Source organism: Mustela lutreola, chromosome 17 (genome assembly GCF_030435805.1).
Source record: "Mustela lutreola isolate mMusLut2 chromosome 17, mMusLut2.pri, whole genome shotgun sequence".
Lineage (NCBI taxonomy): Eukaryota > Metazoa > Chordata > Mammalia > Carnivora > Mustelidae > Mustela > Mustela lutreola.
In genome coordinates, this window is record NC_081306.1 from 43,289,404 (window position 1) to 43,307,394 (window position 17,991).

Consider the following 17,991-nt stretch of genomic DNA (forward strand, 5'->3'; position numbering starts at 1 on the left):
GAAGTAAATTGCACAGAAACTCTCTACCTACTGACAGTGGGGAAACACGTACTATTTTATTCTGTCACTCAACTTTTTCCCATTTTGGCACTGGGAGTGCTTTCAGTTGGCTCCCTGTGTCCCTTTGAAAGGCCTCTCTTATTGTAGGGTTTTCACACCCTTGTTTGTGAGCGCTTCCGGGCACTGCCAGCAGCTCCCTGCTCAGCGTGTTTCCTGCCCCAATCCTAGAACCAGCCACTTACCCAAGGAGCCCTGGTTCCTCTCCATCGGTGAATGGCTCTTAGAAGCCAAGATGTGGACGCTAGGTGACCTGTGCCTTTTAATGTCTAATACGTGACCACTAAGAAAACTTCAACCTGCATACGTGGCTCCTGTGTATTTCTGCAGGACAACCGTTTTCGCCTCCTCTACCCTACAAATGCCTTCTCTTAATCCCCCCTTCTCTCAAACTACTGACTCTGTTTCCTCCCCTTCCCCATCCAGCGGCTTTAAACAAAAATCAGCAGTGACCGCCTTCCCTTCTTCCTCATGTGCTACGTAACTCCCTGCAGTCTGTCTCCCACACTAGTCCACAGACACCACTTCCTCCAAAGCCACCAAGAAGCTCCAAATACTCCTCAGGCCTCGCCTGCTGAGGCCGGGGCGTCGCGGCACCGCAGGGCACAGCTCCTCTGCTGCGGAGCTCCGGCCTCGGCCTCCGCCACCCCCGCCGCCGGCACACCCTCCCGGTTCTCCCATCACCTCTACGTTCTGTTGGCAGCCCTGCTCTAAGCTGCTTCGGCTCTGCTGTCCCACCTCCGGCCTCCTTCCTGCCGGCTCTCGCGCTCCCATGATGTCAGGACTACAGAATAGGTCGTATGCTCTAGAGCAGCACCCATGGCCCTCCCCGGCCCGGCTCCGGCTGCAGCATCCCTCCCTGGACTGGACGCCCCAAAGCTCTTCTCCTCTGCTCGATGTCCGCTTCTCTCAGCTCACATGCCAGTCCTCAGAACGAAGGGACTGCTCTCTCGTCTGCCTTCTCCATACTGAATGGACCTCTTGGTTCCAAGCACAAGCACGGCCCTCTGGGCAGCGAAACGCATGGCGGGAGTTACTGAGTGAGCGCACAGGTACACCACGGTGTCTGCTGGCATCCGGCAGGGGCAGAGGCGAGCGCACAATGTGGTTGAGGTGAACTTAGGGAGTCTTTACAGAGGGATGGTCGGAGTTCAAGGAAACTAGAGGTGACGCTGTACTCAGGGCCGTGGACAGACAGCACTGCTCACTGCCAGGCCTGCAGGAACAGGAAGAGCGACAGAGGAAGGAGCCACCTGCCAAGGACCCTTAGGTGAGGAAAGCTGCCAGCCCACAGCCCAGCAGGCAGGAAACCTGAAAAACAAGCACTTGAACTCCCTTTCCTGCCCTTGGATCTCCTGCCAGTCCCTCCCCTCCCCTGAACCCAGCAGGAAGCCAGAGGGTTTCCCATGGCTTTGGGGCCAGTCTCCCAGGACCCAGAACTGGGTGGAGAAGGGAGCACAGAGGGAGAGTGGATATACAGGGCCGTGACCTTCAGCCAGGTCATAGAACTGAAGAGCTGTGCAGCCGAAAACCAGGTCCACAAAGGTGTCAACCACCACCACCCAAGGTGTCGAACAGCAACCACCAAGACCAAGGCCCAACAGATTCAGCCAGTAAAGATACAAGCACCTTTTAATTCAGACAGCTTCTTACTTCCATAGGCAGATTTGCCAAATGTGCCAGCTCCACGTAGTCCCTGGTGCCCACAACAGGAGGACTACGACAGGGCGTGGGGACTTCCCACGGCTGAGAAGCCTGTTCCAGACGCAGTTACGCGGTTTTACGATCGATCTACAGCTCTACTCAGAGAGAGGCGGCACAGGAAGTTTCACACTTATCAGAGCCTGGGAGGCGACCGCTCCTGATGGCCCCCAGTGGGATGAAGTCAGTGCCTCCCATCCTCCAGGTTCCCAGAGGATCACTCAGGCTGCAGGTCAGGCCTCTGCCTGTGTGGCCCAGGGGAGTAAGCGCCAGGGCCCTAGGACAGAGCGGTTCCCCAGGGAAGTCGCCCAGGCAGCTCCACAGAGCTCAGTGGCACAAGACTGAGGAACTCCTCTAAAGCACCAGGTCTCAGATGACTCAGCCCAGCGGAGTTGGAGGACTCTTCCAACTTCCAGATTCTTGGGCAAGAACTCAGCTGTCCCAGCTTTGGTCTGGAGTGGACACCATCAGCTGCGGCCATGAACACATGGGGGCTCTGGGCCGACTCCCATGTGCCCAGCAGCTTTCAGGGATAGGCCACACCCCCCCTGGGACCCTACTTGCTTCTGCCCTGAAGTGTTATTTCCCTCTCAACTAATGGAGAGGGGAGAGGGAGATGTGCAGTCACGGGGGGACTGATGCGACCAACCACAGACCAGCTGGCCCAGGGTAGAGGGGACTTCTGGCTGACCACAGTCTGGAGCTGCTTTTAAAGACCTGAGCATAAGCAAGTATGTACGCAGAGCACTTAGTATTTGCAAAGATTTGCAAAGAGAAAGATAAGGTCACGATATCCATAAGTTCATGATGACAAAGAGAAATGAGATGTGGGAAGGTTTCCACCTTCTGTTGAACGAGTACTGGGCAGAAGGCATGGTTCGGAGGGATGGAGAGAAGCCGATCTTAACCCACAAACACCACAGCCTGGTTCTGTTGGTTAGTAAGCAGGTGAATAATCTGGCAAAAAGGTTAATAAATATGCCTCTGGCTGACAGGGAAGGAATGGGGGTCCTTTTCTTCTTATCATGAGATGTTTCTAGGAACAACAGGCAGGAAGACTTTTCCAAACAGTAAAGAATGTCATCACGGCTGGCTGAACCCAGCAGACCCAGCAGCAGCTCTACAGCTTGGTGGGCTGCAGGGGGCTGAGGTGGGCAGGCCCGCTGGGCGGGGACAGCACCATTGGGAGGGTGTTGCTGCCCCTTTCGTGCCAGCACGTGTCCAGGATGGGGTAGAGCTTGCCCTGGAAGTCAGCCTGGAACGTGTAGAGCAGCCGCAGGTCGTCGGGGCGGTCAGCATCGAAGAACGTGAGCTCTCCGCGTTCGTAGTGCAAGTAGACGCCGATGCGGTGCGGGTGGCCGGCCACAGGCAGGGGCACCCGGGGGCAGCTGAAGGCCTCATACACGCGGCCCTCCTTCAGGCCGATGAGCCACACGCCGTTCTCCGGGGACTTGCTCAGCTTGCCCTTGCGACTGGCCGTGCCCTTGATGACCCCCAGGCGCCAGTCGCTCTTGTTGCCCACCACGACCTCCCAGTAGTGGCGGCCCCAGGAGAAGCCCCGGCTGGCCAGGACGCACGTACTGTAGTCAAAACGCTCCGGCTGGCTGGCCCGCCGCTGGGCCAGGAGGCCGCACTGCACCACCGTGTTGCCCTTGGAGAGTTCCAGGAGGGGGTGGGCGGTGGCAGGGTCTAGCTTGAGGGACTCCGGGGCTGAGAAAGATCAAAGAAGCGTTCTCAAGCTACACAGAAGGCGGCATATGCCGCCACAAAGAAGTCTGACTGGAGGCCCCGAGCTCCGCAGGGGAGGAACCACAACGGCCCCTCCCTGTGTCTGAGCACACTTCGAGGAAGGCTCCAGGCACAGAACACGCAACCCTAAGCATGTCTGCTGAGCACAAGAACAATTCCGGAAGGGTGGAAGGAAGGGACTGCCGTGAAGGAGGCAGTGGCTGAGGAAAAGGGCTGCACCAGGGGCGCCTGAGTGGCTCAGTCCATGAAGTGTCCCACTCCTGATTTCGGCTCAGCTCATGGTCTCAGGGTGTGAGATCAAGCCCTGTGTCAGGCTCCACGCTCAGCAGGGCGTCTGTCTGCTTGGGATTCTCTCTTTCTCCCTCTACCCCTCCCCCAACTTGAGGGCTTGCCCTTTAATAAAATCTTTATTTTTTTTTTATAATTACACAACTTGTCTTTAGCCAGTAAGAGCTGGAGCTGAGCTTGAACCCAGCATTTCTGGTGGAACCCCAAAGCCAAGCTCTCACCACTAACCCACGCAAATACCCTTCCCGGCTTCCGCGCACCCTCTGCAGGGCAGTCCTCAGCAGAGAGAGGGACGGAGCCTCACCTGGCAGAACCTTTCGGAAGAGCCTCTTCCACACGGTCAGCTTGATGTCAGCCTGGTGGAGGCCTGGCTTAAAGGAGATGGGGCTGAAGGTGCCCTCCAGAGGCCGGGCCTGCTGGAGCTCTGCGCTGAGGGAGACAGTTCACCATGATGGAGGAGCTGCACGCCAACCCCACCCCTTCACCCTTACCCAAGTCCAACAACGCAGCTCAGCAGACTGTGCACTCGAGATGCCAGTCACTTCCTCCCCTCCCCCCACCCTGAGCACCTGCTCCCTTCCTGGAAGGGGAAACACCACATCAGGGCAAGCGGGCCCAAGACCAGGAGTGTCACCTGGGGGCTCGCTAGAAATGCAAACTTCTCAGGTCGCATCCCAGAGCTGCTGAATCAGAAAGCGACGCCTGGAGCCCCATGATCGGATGTAATGAGCCCTCCAGGTGGTCGTGATGCACAGTAACGTTTGAGGACTACTGCCCTACCTTCCCTAAACTGGGCAACCCTAACCCTGGTCCCTAGCCACAGCTGGAGTGCACACCTGCTCCCAATCAGCTTCACTGTCCAATGTTCCTAACCCACCTGTCCTTAAGACTGAAGGACATTTGAAGAACCACGGAGATGGCACCTGGGGGGCTCAGTGGGTTAAGGCCTCTGCCTTAAGCTCAGGTCATGATCCCAAAGTCCTGGGATCGAGCCCCATGTCAGGCTCTCTGCTTGGCAGGGAGCCTGCTTCCTCCTCTCTCTCTCTGCCTGCCTCTCTGCCTACTTGTGATCTCTGTCAAATGAATAAATAAAATCTTTAAAAAAAAAAAAAAAAGATAGAAAAACCACAGACACTCTCACAATCAGGGCCCGAAGAAGGCCAAGAACTGCGTGGTTATGCATTTCCTGGGACTAGAACATGGGTTCAACCCCTTCCCAGGAGCCATGGTTCAGGATTCGCGGCCCCTCCTTCCGGCTCTGACGTCTCCCATTCGTTGCCCGTTCTGCCCTACGGCACACATTTTATCCCAACACCACACCCTACTTCACCTTTTCCCATGACCCCTCCCCACTCTGCTTGCCTGGTCAGCACCTGTCCTCTGCCCCAAGCCTGTCCACCTGTGTGTCAGCTCTGCCAATTCCCCCCACCTGCAACCCCGGTCACCTTGTCCTGTTATTTCTGTAGCTTGTGTGGACTTCTCTGGTTTTAGGTACCCACAGTGATGTAACCACAGTTCGTCATCTGCCGCCCATCGGTCTTTGAGAGCCTTAAAGGCAGGGTTCCCTGCGCTCAGGACAGAGCCATATGCGGGCAGTTGCTGCCAAGGCACCAGTACGTGGAGAGGAGCCACCAGATCCAAGCCTAGAGCTCCCTCCGAGATTATTACCTGGAGGCCACGGAGTGATACTTCTGGAAGACAAGACAGAAGGGTTAGGGCATGGGGGAAGCTCTTGGAACTGCAGGTCTCAGCATGGGAGACACTCCCTTGTCCACTCACCCGGATGAACTCGTGGTGACTCTCGTTACTGAACTGCTCCAGGACGCGCTCGGCCTGGACCAGCCGCTTCTGAGTGCCCTGGGCCTGCTCTAGCTGCATGTCCAGGGAGGCCACGAGGCCGCGGGTATGACCTTCCAACCCCTCCAGGCAGCGGGCCTTCTCCTCATCCACCAGGTGGTGCAGCTCCTGGAACTCGCGACGAATCACCCAGCTGAAGATGTCTGATTCATTCTGCGACAAAGAGGAGCTGGTCAAAGCTGGAGCCTCCGCCAGAACTGCCGGCTATGGCTGGCATCGGCGTCCCTAGGCCAGGGCAGCTGAGGCCTTCCTGGGCCTCCAGCTGCAGCTGCTTCTCGGAGTGGAGCCGCAAGGCTCACTCCTGCCCTGCGTTCGCACTGTGCCTGGGCCTCCCATGTGTGGCCGGAGGAGGGCAACAGAGGCGGGGAGGGGGGGAGGACTGGCGTGGGCTCCCCTTTCAAACATACTGGCTCTGCTCACATCTACCCTAACTACTGCACGTGCAAAGCAGTTCAGCTTCAGTACAGGATCCACAACTGAGAAAAGTCCGCGAGGCTCTGGGACAGCAGACTTTAGACAGCCGGATTCCGTGTGAGACCCTGAGTCCAGCCTCCACTGGGCCACCTCTGAGGTGGGGTGGTTAACCAAGAAGACTCAGGGGACACTGGCCTTCTGCTCCTGTTTCACAACTGCCAGAAGAGCTGGGGCTCCACACGCCCCTGGACTGTGTGGATGGAACTTTCTGGAATGTGTCCTGCATAGCTGGCCACCACCCGCCAATCTGTGCTTACGCCCAGGCGGGAAGAAGAATGTTGTTTGTGAGACTCGTGCTGCACAAGTGACCTTGGGAGCCTGATTAGTGGACATTAGCTGGCTGTCGGGTCAGAAGTGGCCCTTCTGGTCTGGACACAAGAGCTGTAAATCCTGCCTACGTCCCCTCCAGCACCAGGCTGGGCTGGCGCCCTGGACAGAATCTGGGAGAAGCGGCAAGCGCACCCAGCGGGCAGAGACATGTGCACACAGGAATGCAGCTCGCTCCAAACCGCACATTGGTGAACAAACGTTTAACTTCAGTTGCCCTATAAATACAGCCCTTACGGGTATGGTCAGTTGGAAATCTCACCCGCCTGCGGGTAGGATGCTCGGCCCAGGCTGCTCTATCAGGACTCCAGCCTGGCTATCTCCATGGGGCCTCCCCAGCAAATGAGGCTGGATGATTTAAGCACCCAGTGTAACGCTGTCTGATTCTCCTTTACGATGACTATGCCCTCATCAATGCGCAATTTCCCTTTTCTTTCTGTTTCTACTAGATTTTTATACTCCCAGTAAAGTGCCTTTTCTCTTTCAAAACTGAGAGCATAGCGCTGTGAATCTTCTTCAGAACACTTCCCAGCCCCAGTGTGCCTGTCACCCGGGAAAAGCAGAAAACCACCAAGCCATTCCACACCTCTGCTCCGAGGTACTGGGCAGGCACCACACACACCATCAAGGTCAGACAGACACTGAGGGCACGAGAGTCATGCCCACACTTCGAGCTGTTTACCTCTAGGACATAGGTTCTTGTTATCTCATTCCCAAGGACACGAGGGACACGGCCAACTTGGACAGAGTCCTAACAACTGAGCTCATTCCCCTGAGGGTACTTGCCCTTTTCCCCACTCTGCCCTGGAAGGCTCTGAACCCCGGCTTTGCGGGAAAGCATGGACTTCTGGGAAGATCGAAGAGAACTGAGCTCCGCAGGAGAGGGAAGGCGGCCAGCCCCCGGGGAAGGGTGCAGGGAAAGGCACTCACGACAATGCGGGTCCGGTTGTTGCCCAGCTTGGCAATATGCTCGTCCACCTTCTTCTGCTCCTGCTTCAGGTCGGAGATGAGAGCCGCCAGCTCCTCCTGCAGGCGACACACCGTGGCCTGGTGAGCGGCGCCCCCCTTCAGCTTCTCAGCTCTTTGGGGCGAGCCCCGGCTTCACCCTTCCAGGGAGCATCCCAGTGGCCGTAGGCACTCCCAGTGGAACCAGGGAAAGAGCTACCCGAGCACTCTTGACTCCAAAACAAGTTAGGATTATTCAAGAATGTTCTACACTGAGGGCAGGGATTACCCAAACAGAAAAGGATCTCCAGATCATCCCTCCTCAGGACACGGCGATGGCTGCTCAACACCGTCCACCTAGAAGGCACCACACAGCATCCAAAAGGGGCGATGACCCGCCTGAAGCCGACGCTCCCTGAATGCTATGCTGGCCACCAACCCAACTCCTGGTCCCCCGGAGATCAACAGTCAATAGGCATGTGATCAAGATAACACCAAAAGTTGGCCCCAAGGGAGGCAAGTCATGCATATGGTTGCCCAGCTTGTACCTGGGGATTCCCCACGCCCTATAATGACCTGAACTCTTCCTTGGAAGACTTGGGCCCCGCCTGGATTTGGGGCCTCCCCCGGCTGAAGTAAACTCACTTCTCCTGGGCTTCCCTGGCGTCAAATCTAAGAGTCTTAAGGGTTCGACCAGGACCACCCAGACCCCCATTCAGCTGCACTACTTAAAGGGAACCCTGCTGGTCTGTGCCCATGGAACGTACACGGTCTCTGGCTTAGATAGTTCCAAGCAGAAATCAGTGGCAGAGGGGCACCTGGCTGGCTGAGTTGGAAGAACATGTGACTCTTGATCTCTTGGTTGTGAGTCCAGGCCCCACACTGGGTGCAGACATTATTTAAAAATAAATAGAAAGAAAGAAAGAGAGAGGGGGGAGGGAGAGAGGGAGGAAGGGGGAGGGAGGGATGGACAGACAAACCAGCTACAAAATCCTTTCAGGAAAAGACCTGAATAAAGAATAAAGCCAGGGGACACCTGAGAGGCTCAGTGGGTTGAGTCTCTGCCTTCGGCTCAGGTCATGATCTCAGGGTCCTGGGATCGAGCCCCACATCGGGCTCCCTGCTCAGTGAGGAGCCTGCTTTCCCCTCTCCCTCTGCCGCTCCCCCTGCTTGTGGGCTCCTGCTCTCTGTCAAATAAATAAATAAAATCTTTAAAAAAGAAGAAGAAGAACGCCAGTGTAGGGTAAATGGACCCAGGGTCTTGCTCTGGATAATGAGGCATCAGATCTCACAGCAGCCCGGGGACAGAATTCCAGTGGTAATTCTCCTGAGGCACAGAGAGATGAGATTAGTTCTTTTTGTCTTTGCCCATCAAACTGGGTCACCGGGAGAAGAAACAGAATCATACAAATAAACCACCTCAAGATCTCAGTCAACAGGAGGAAAACAGGAACGTAGGAAAGGAATCCAGTACGGAACACAATTTTGTTGCATCACAAGATCACAAACACCCACATCTAAAACCAGGACCCAAGCAGTCCCAGGCTCCAGGCCAGAAATGATGAAGCTCCTGTGTGTTTCCCTCCTCCCGGGGCTAGTAAGACACGGGTTCGGGGTCACTGCACTGCATTTTGGCTTCCACCTCTCACACTCCTCTAAAACTACTCTTGCCAAGATAAGCAATCATTCCTGCTAAATCTAACAGACTCTTTCCAGTCCTCAGCAGGCATTTCACACAAGTGATCTTGTTCTCATTAAATGCTCTGTTCTGATTTCCAGGAAGCTAGAGTCAGCCATGTTCCTACTCTCTGTTGATTCTTTCTGCCCCTTTTGGGGTGCTCTCCTTACCTGAATCTTTTTTTTTTTTAAGATTTTACTTATTTATTTGATAGATCACAAGTAGGCAGAGAGGCAGGCAGAGAGAGAGGAGGAAGCAGGCTCCCTGTGGAGCTCCCCAGGGTGTGAGCTCCCCCAGGGTGGGCCAAACCTCTTGCCCACCATCATACCACGGGCTCTAGCACAACACTGAGCACACATTAGATGCCACGTAAATCTCTATGGGCAACAGGGGCTGCTGGATGGCTGCGCTGGCCCTGTGCATGTTTCATACTTGTCTTCCAGGACTGGAGAAGCAAACAAAGGCTCCCCCGGGTGCTCAGCCAGGAACCCCTGGAACTCTGCCTTCAGATCTCCAGGCTCTTTCGTTCTTCTGCCCCATCGCCTGTATGCTGTCATTCCCGACCTTTACTCTCCCGCCCTCCCACCGCGCAGATGCCCTCCAGCAGCTCACTTCCAAGACTCCTTCCTGCCCTCCTTTGATCTGCTGGCAACGGAAAGAAAACTAGCCACAGTTTGAGTTCACACTCTGCCACTGACAAGCTGTAGGACCTTACCTTCTCCGAGCCGCTTTCCTCATCTGTAACATACAATGATACCTCCACCCCCTTCATAAATCTTAAATCAACGTATTTACCTAAGACGGTATCATCATCATCATTCATCTTAAATGATGACCTGCTAGATCTGAGGCGAAAGTCCACAAGGACAGGAATCCACTCTATCTTCAAATATGCTTTAAGATTTTGCTACCTGCTAGGCATGGTGCTAGACATGAAAATACCTGAGGAGGGGCGCCTGAGTGGCTCAGTCAGTTAGGCAGCTGCCTTCCGCTCAGATCATGACCCCAGGGTCCTGGGTTCAAGCCCCATACTGGGCTCCCTGCTCGGCAGGAAGCCTGCTTCTCCCTCTCCCACTCCTCCTGCTTGTGCTTCCCTTCTCGCTGTGTCTCTGTCAAATAAATAAATAAAATCTTTTTAAAAAAAAAGAAAAAAGGGGCGCCTGAGTGGCTCAGTGGGTTAAAGCCTCTGCCTTCAGCTCCGCCATGGTCCCAGGGTCCTGGGATCAAGCCCCGCATCAGGCTCTCCGCTCAGTGGGGAGCCTCATTCCTCCTCTCTCTCTCTCTGCCTGCCTCTCTGCCTACTTGGGATCTCTGTCAAATAAATTTTTTAAAATCTTAAAAAAAAAAAAAAAAAGGAAGAAAGAAAAAGAAAAAAACCTGAGGAAACAAAACAAAGCACTTGTCCTCATGTGTCTTCTGGGGAGCACTCAAAATATGCATGAGATCTACCAGGAAAAACCGAGCACTTGACAGGGGACTCTCATGCAGGCCAGGAGTCCCCAGCACCTGGAGGCTGGAGCAGCTGCTCTGAACACGATGGAGGATGGATGCTCTATGAGTTCTGCTCCAGCAGAGGGCTGGAGGGAACTGGCATCTTGGCCCGGGACCTTTCTGTACTAGGCAATGGTTCCAGAGAGGGCAGCAGCTGGACTCAGTGTGTCCCTGGACCGCCAGCACCTGCCGCCCTCCCCCGCTCCCAGCAGCCTCACCACCCACCTTCATGCGGCTGTAGACTGTGGAGACAGGTGTGACACGGTGATGCTGGTGGGAGCCCAGCAGGCCACAGAGGCCACAGATGAGCTCCTGGTCCCTCTCACAGAAGAGGCTGAGCGGGTTCCGGTGGTGTTCACAGACCCTGGGCTCTGGGTCCCCAGGGAACTGTAAGGCTTCAATCACCCGAGCCAGGGACACGTTGGGCGGGGGGCTGCTGCTATCCACCTCCTGTCGGCACACCGGGCAGCGGAGCTCTGAGTCCAGGTGGCGGGACAGGGACACCAGGCAGTCCTTGCAGTAGGAGTGGCCACACTGCAGCATCATGGGCTCCTTGAAGACCTCCAGGCAGATGGGGCACTGAAGGCGGTCCTCCAGCTCGGGCACACTCACCTGTCCCGCCATCCACCGTGCCCGGCTAGAAGAGAGGGCAGTTTTCTCAGCCTGCTCCCTCCACCCCCTGGGGCCCCATCTCCGGGCAAGTTCCACTGGAAATTCGACTGCCACAGGCGCTCCAGTCCTGGATTCCAAACCCCTATGACTGGGTCTGTTTTCTGTCTCTAAAGCAAAGAGCTTAATGAGGGGAAACTCACTTGGAAATACAGGATTCTACATTTTTCACCCAGATTTGGAAGTAAACACAAAAAGGGCTGTCTTCAAGGTCATCTGGAGTGACACCAACAACATGCCCTCCAGCTACACAGACCCAGAAATGGACAGCAAAAACAAGCCAAGCTCCTTCCCACATTCTAGATCAGTTCTCAAACTGGAGAGCAGCTGTTGGAAGCGCAGTTAAAAGAGACTCCTGAGTCGCCCCTTCACATACTTCCAGTGAGCCCCCGAAATCTGCATTTATAGCAAACACGCCCCAGGTCATTCTAAAGCAGAGACTGTGGTCTTAGTCACGCTGTTCTGGAGAACCCGAGACCCCGCGAAAGCTGACTGGCACTGAGGGTAGAGAAGCGTTAAGGCAGAAGTCGGCGGCAGACCTAGGGAGACCCCCACAAGGCACTACCTGCTTCTCGGAATCCGTGGAGAAGTCCCCCAGATCTGCCCGGTTTGTTTCTTCTGGTGCGGATGGGGCAGAGGCACTAAAGAGTTGTAGGAACTGGAGCTGAACACCTGCTCCACCCTGAGTCTCTGCTCCTTTCCTCCCCCTCTTTCCCAGCAACACCTCTGCGTCCTCAAGGTCACTCAGAATCAGGTGGACGCCGGGCCACATCACGGGACTTGGGAAGCAGCCTCCTTTTGGCCAGCAACACTGATAATTCCAACATGTAGGTGCTCACCTTGGCCATGGTTTGAGGAAGGGGGGAGACTGAGTGGGCCCCCAGCCATACCTTACAGACCCCAAACAGGAGTGGACCCATGCTTTGGCACGATTCTTTCTGAATCTGTTTTTGAGGGTATTTTTATATACTTTTTGAGACAGAAGCTCTATAAAGGGCGTAAATCTTAACCACATGCTTAATGTACACATTACAATGTATACTCACCCTCAACATCAACATACAAATGCTTCCAGCACCCACAAGGCACTTTATGTGCTCCCCAGTCAGAACCCAGGATAGCTACTAACCTGATTCTTATCCTCACAGATTAGCATAGCCTGGTTGTGAATTTCAAATAAACAGAATTACCCAGTATGTGCTTCCTTTACTCAATTCCTTGCTCAATATTACTGAATTACCAACTTTTTGTATAAAATTTTTCAAAGATTTAGAAATTTGATGACATTTCTTTAAAAAAAAAATCAGTAAATATTATAGCCTTAACATACTATGCAAAGCGTGGGACTGTGGTAAAAATTACTGATTGGGGAAAAAGGTGGGAATGAGTCTCTCAGAGCATTAAGAAACAAGAGCTCTGGGATGCCTCGGTGGTTCACTCAATTAAAGCCCCTGCCTTTGGCTAAGGTCATGATCCCAGAGTCCTGGGATCAAGTCCCACATAGGACTCCTTTACGAGCAGAGAACCAGCTTCTCCCTCTGCCTGCTGTTCCCCCTGCCTGAATATTCTCTCTCTCTGACAAATAAACAAACAAATAAATAAATAAAATCTTAAGAAAAAAAAAGAAAAAGAAACAAGAGCCATAAGGGTGCCTACGTGGCTCATTCGGTTAAGCCTCTGACTCTTAGTTTTTAGTTACATCAAGATCTCACGGGTCCTGGGATCAAGCGTATGTGCGTTGGGCTCACATTCAGCAGGGAGTCTGCCTGGGGATTCTCCCCCTCTGCCCCTCCCCACACTTGTATGCATTCTCTCTAAAAATAAATCAATCTTGTTTGTATTTTTTTTTAAGATTTTATTTGTCAGAGAAAGTGTGCACAAGCAAGGGGACTGGCAGACAGGGGGAGAAGCAGGCTCCCCGCTGAGCAAGGAGCCCAGTGCAGGACACAGTCTCTGGACCCTGGGATCATGACCTGATGAAGGAAGACACTTAACCGACAGCCACCCAAACATTTCAATAAATCAATCTTTAAAAAGAAAGTGGGGCGCCTGGGTGGCTCAGTAGTTTGAGCCTCTGCCTTTGGCTCGGGTCGTGGTCTCGGGGTCTTGGGATTGAGCCCTGCATCTGGCTCTCTGCTCAGCAGGGAGCCTGCTTCCCCCATCTGCCTGCCTCTATCCCTACTTGTGATCTCTGCCAGATGAATGAATAAAATCTTTAAAAAAAAAAGAGAAAGAAAAAAAGAAAGAGGAGTACATGGGTGGCTCAATTGTCTTTAAGCATCTTCAGCTCAGGTCATGATCACAGGGACTTGGGATTGAGCCCCATGTCGCACCCAGGAGTGGGGGCCTACTTATTCCTTTACATATTCCCCTCTGCCCATATCATGTGCACACAAGGTCTCTTTTTCTCTCTTAAATGAATAAAATATAAAATATAAAAAAAACCAGTTTGGATGAATAAAAAGGAAGGAAGGAAGAAGAGCTCTAGACCTGCAGGAACAACCGCCATAGGCCTAAGCATTCCTGTCTGCCCGCGGGCGCAGTCTCAGTCCATGACAAGCAAGTCCAAGGTCCGGCACAGGCATGCAGAAAGCTGATTTATTAATTTAACAGATATTTATTGAGCACCTATTATGTACCAAACACCAACCTGAGCACTAGGGAGACGTCAGAGAACAAGACCAAAGAGGTTTCTGTCCTTTCAGAATCTGTAATATTACGGTAGTAAGAGTGGAACAGGATCACAAATAAGACAACATCACAGTATCGGATGCTAGGCCGAAGTAAACGGTGCAGTGAACAAAAAGGGTAGGAGGTAACGGGTTGAGAGACACTTAGAAAAGGGCAGGGCAGTGTCTTTGAGGATGGATGGCTGAGCTGAGGCCTGAAGGATTCAAAGATGCCAGCTACTGAGAAGACGACAAGAGGGCAGACCAGGCAAGGGGCAGTAAATGCAAAGCCTCCAAGGCTAGAAAGAGTTCAGTATGTATAAGCTCCCCTAGAGAGGAGACCTGAGGAGCGGGACCACAGTGAGAGGGAACGCCAGGAGAGGGGGTCAGCGGGGTGGCCAAAGATGGCCCCATAGAGGAGGGCGAAGGTTTCGATTTAATTTCAAGGGCAGGGGCACCTGGGCAGCTCAGTTAACTGACTCTCCATCTCAGCTCAGGCCTTGATCTCAGGGTCATGAATTTGAGCCCTGCATTGAGGCTCAGCGTGAAGCCTACTTAAATTAAAATAATAATAATAATAATAGTAATCATAAATATCAAGGGCAGTGGGAGCCACTGGAGGACTTTAAAGCAAGGAAATATCATCTGACGTGTATTTTTAAACCAGCACTCTGGCCACTGCATAGATACACAGTAGCTTTAGCACCTGGGTGGGTAGATAGTGAAGCCTGATACATAAAATTTTGATCAAGGTGAAACAGTAGGTTGGAAAATCTAGAGTCAGACACCTGAGGACAACCAGGTGGGGAAACTGACTTCAGCCCTGGTCTGAAGACCTCAGCAAGCAGAATCAACTGGCGTGCTTGTGAAAACACAAGCTTCTGACTTCTGGCCCGATTTCCTGATTCAGGAGCACAGGGGTGGGCTCAAGAATTTGCATTTGTAACAAGTTTCCGGACAACCCTGGTGCTGTCTGACAACTACACTTCAAGAACCACTGAAAAAGGCAACTGGGCACAGGAGCCCTGTGCTCTGGTGCTCGGGGGAGGCTCTAGGCTGGGCCGGTATATGCTACCTGTTTAAGTACATCCCATACTTAAACTTGTGGGAATGGCTAGGATTTCTCTGGGGTTAAGAACAGAGAAGGGCAAGCTTCCGAAAACAAAGCCTGGAGATAGCTACTGTGTAGAGAGATCAGGAAGAAGAGCGTGATTGAAAAGATACAGCTGGTAAGGTAAGAGATACAGTCACCAGGAAGCAGGTGCATATGACCCCTTAACAGTAGGAAACTTTTTGGACTCCCTACTAGCAGGGAACTGGATGGCTCAGCTGGTTAAGGGCCCAACTTCTGATTTCAGCTCAGGTCATAGTCTCCGGGTCCTGAGACCTGCACTGGGTTCCGTGCTCAGTGGAGAGTGGCCGGAGGATTCTCACTCTCCCTCTGCACCTCCCCATCTTTTTCTAAAAATAAAGAAATGTTTTTTAAATTAAAAAAAAAAAAAAAAAACAGCAGAGACCTTTCCTGGGCGAGAGTCAGGAAGGCATGAAGAGTCGTCAAGAGGATTCAGAGCATGAGAAGAGACAGCACGCTGCTGCTAAGTGACCTGTAGGGAGCCCAGGGTCAAGGGCAGGAGAACTGGCCTCTAGGAGCTAAATGTGGCCCCGGGCTGATAACCTGATAACCACCAAGGATGTGGGGACCTCAAGTGTAGAGCTCTAAATCTGGATTTATTAACATGGATGGGCTTCAAGTTCTTCCTGCAGAACCCCTATTAAGGCTGAGGTCTTGATTTGAGTCCAGTGAGACTCTTGTCAGATTTCTCACCTACAGAACTGGTGATAAATAGGTAAGATCATAAATACCTATCGCTCTAAACAGCTAGCTTTCTGGTAATTGATTGTGACGATGACAGAAAACTAATACAGAAAAGAAAAAAGTGTTCAAGGAGAGATCAGGGTCATCAAACGCTGACAAGAGTCCAGCAATCTGTGGATAAAGAGGCGTCTTACCCATGATGGCATTCGGTGCAGTGCTAGTGACACAGCGTTGGGACAAGCGGTACTGAAGTGGGTTAAAGAGAAAAATGCATGATGGACATACAATGCTTGAGAAAGCCTTCGAAGCAACTCTTGTGAAGCGTTTTCCGTGAAGAGCAGGAAACGGGGCCACCTTTGGGACGTAGGATAAAGGAGGCTTATTTAAGGAGGAACATTTTAGGACACATCTAAGTTGAAGAAACAACCCAGTACTCAAGGCAAGACTGGAGCAGGAGAAACAGGCGACCTCTCAATCCTGGAGCAGGCCAGCGAAGAAGGACCCCAGGGAACAAGCTGGAGGGGGCGGGGCCATTCTTGCTTTGCACCCCCATGAATAAGGAAAGGGTTAAGGTAGGCAGGGAGACATAGGGGGTCCCTGGCAAACTCTTCCTGGCAGGCAGAAGCGCTGAGCCAGAGTGAACAAGAGAGAAGAAAACAGACCACCCGGCCCTAAATGTTAGGGAGTATTTTTCTTCGGCAGCTACAGGGTAACCCTAGAAAACGACCAAACCTCAAACAATTAAGTCATTGAAGGTGTTATCAAGAGTCCACGCTCAGGGGCGCCTGGGTGGCTCAGCCTTTGTTAAGCCTCTGCCTTTGGCTCAGGTCATGATCCCAGGGTCCTGGGATCGAGGAGCCCCACGTCAGGCTCCCTGCTCTGTGGGGAACCTGCTTCCCCTTCCCCCTCTGCCTCCCTCTCTGCCTACTTCTGATCTCTCCGTCAGATAAATAAATAAAATCTAAAAACAAACAAATAAATAAACTTTCACTTCAGGGGCGCATGGCTGGCTCAGTTAAGCGTCTACCTTTCGGCTCAGGTCATGATCGCAGGGTCCTGGGATCGAGCCCCGCATCGGGCTCTCTGCTCAGCGGGGAGCCTGCTTCCTCCTCTCTCTCTGCCTGCTGCTCTGCCTGCTTGTGATCTCTGTCAAATAAATAAATAAAACCTTTAAAAAACAAAAATAATAATAAAGAAATAAATAGATTCTAAGTAAGTAGAGTCTTTTAGAAGCTAAATCGGGAAAAAACACACTTGCGCTTCACTTCAACCCTCTTGGATCCACGAGATTCCTTCTTCCCCTGGGTGAGACAAGAACCCCGCAATCCCCTAACACTCAGGGAACAAGTCCGGATTTTGTGGACTTAAACGACAGGACACGAGAGGGATGTCACCTTGTTTTCTCAGGAACTGGGCATTTCGACGTTATTTATTTATTTAGGACTGTACTCATTTACTTGCCCGAGAGGGACACAGCGAGAGCGGGGACACAAGCAGGGCGAGTGCGAGAGGCAGAAGCCGGCTTCCTGCCCGGCAAGCAGCAGGATGCGGACCCCGGGATCACGACCTGAGCCCCCCAAGCGCCCCGGCTTTTGGACTTTAAAGACCTGTCTGCGCCTAGATGCCTCCGGTACAAAGAGGAAGCAACGAAAGGCGGAAAAGGGGGGAAAGAACCCTCTCCTGTGGGGCTGACGGCTTCCGGCAGCAGACCGTCTCTGGAAGCCGGTCCTCCCCAGCGTGCTCCCGTCAGGGGCCCTGGAAGCCCCTGTCCCCGGTGCCCCCCCCATCCCCACCAGGCGCCCCAGGTGGCCCATGTCCCGCGCCACCCCACAGATCCCGGCCAGGGGCTCCCCCTCGCGCAGCTTTCCCGGTGGCGCGCCCCTTCACGCTCTCCCGCCCCCGTCACGCGCCTTGTCACTCTGCGCCTCCCAGCCCCGCGCCCCTTCTCATTCCCCGCATCCCCCCACCTGAACCCCATCTTGCCACAGGCCAACCCTTCCTGCTCCGCATCGCGCCTCAGGCCGTCCCCTCCACCTACCTCCTCACAAAACGAGCGTCTCCAGCCCGGCGCCCAGCACGCCCCGCCACAAGGCCCATCACGCTGCGTGCGTCGCCGCAGTGTCTCCCATCATGCTTCGCGCCCCCCCCCCCCCCCGCTCGCTGCGTCCCGATCACGTGCCCCGCCAAGGCTGCGCTTCCCCACCACGTGCCCGACACACACACACACACACACACACACACACCGCCCAAGCGGAAGTCTTCATCGTGTG

The 17,991-nt window shown here is 53.6% G+C and overlaps 1 protein-coding gene across 1 annotated transcript; it reads right to left on the reverse strand.

The window, feature by feature from the left end:
- Nucleotides 1-1,671: 1,671 nt before the first annotated feature.
- Nucleotides 1,672-17,855, reverse strand: TRIM50 (tripartite motif containing 50). The gene is made up of 7 exons (XM_059155731.1): nt 17,760-17,855; nt 10,793-11,204; nt 7,384-7,479; nt 5,575-5,805; nt 5,464-5,486; nt 4,100-4,224; nt 1,672-3,468 (listed from the first exon to the last, which is right to left on the reverse strand). Exons 1-7 carry the CDS (start codon nt 17,816-17,818, stop codon nt 2,879-2,881), a joined length of 1,536 nt encoding a protein of 511 aa, XP_059011714.1. The 5' UTR covers nt 17,819-17,855; the 3' UTR covers nt 1,672-2,878.
- Nucleotides 17,856-17,991: the final 136 nt, after the last annotated feature.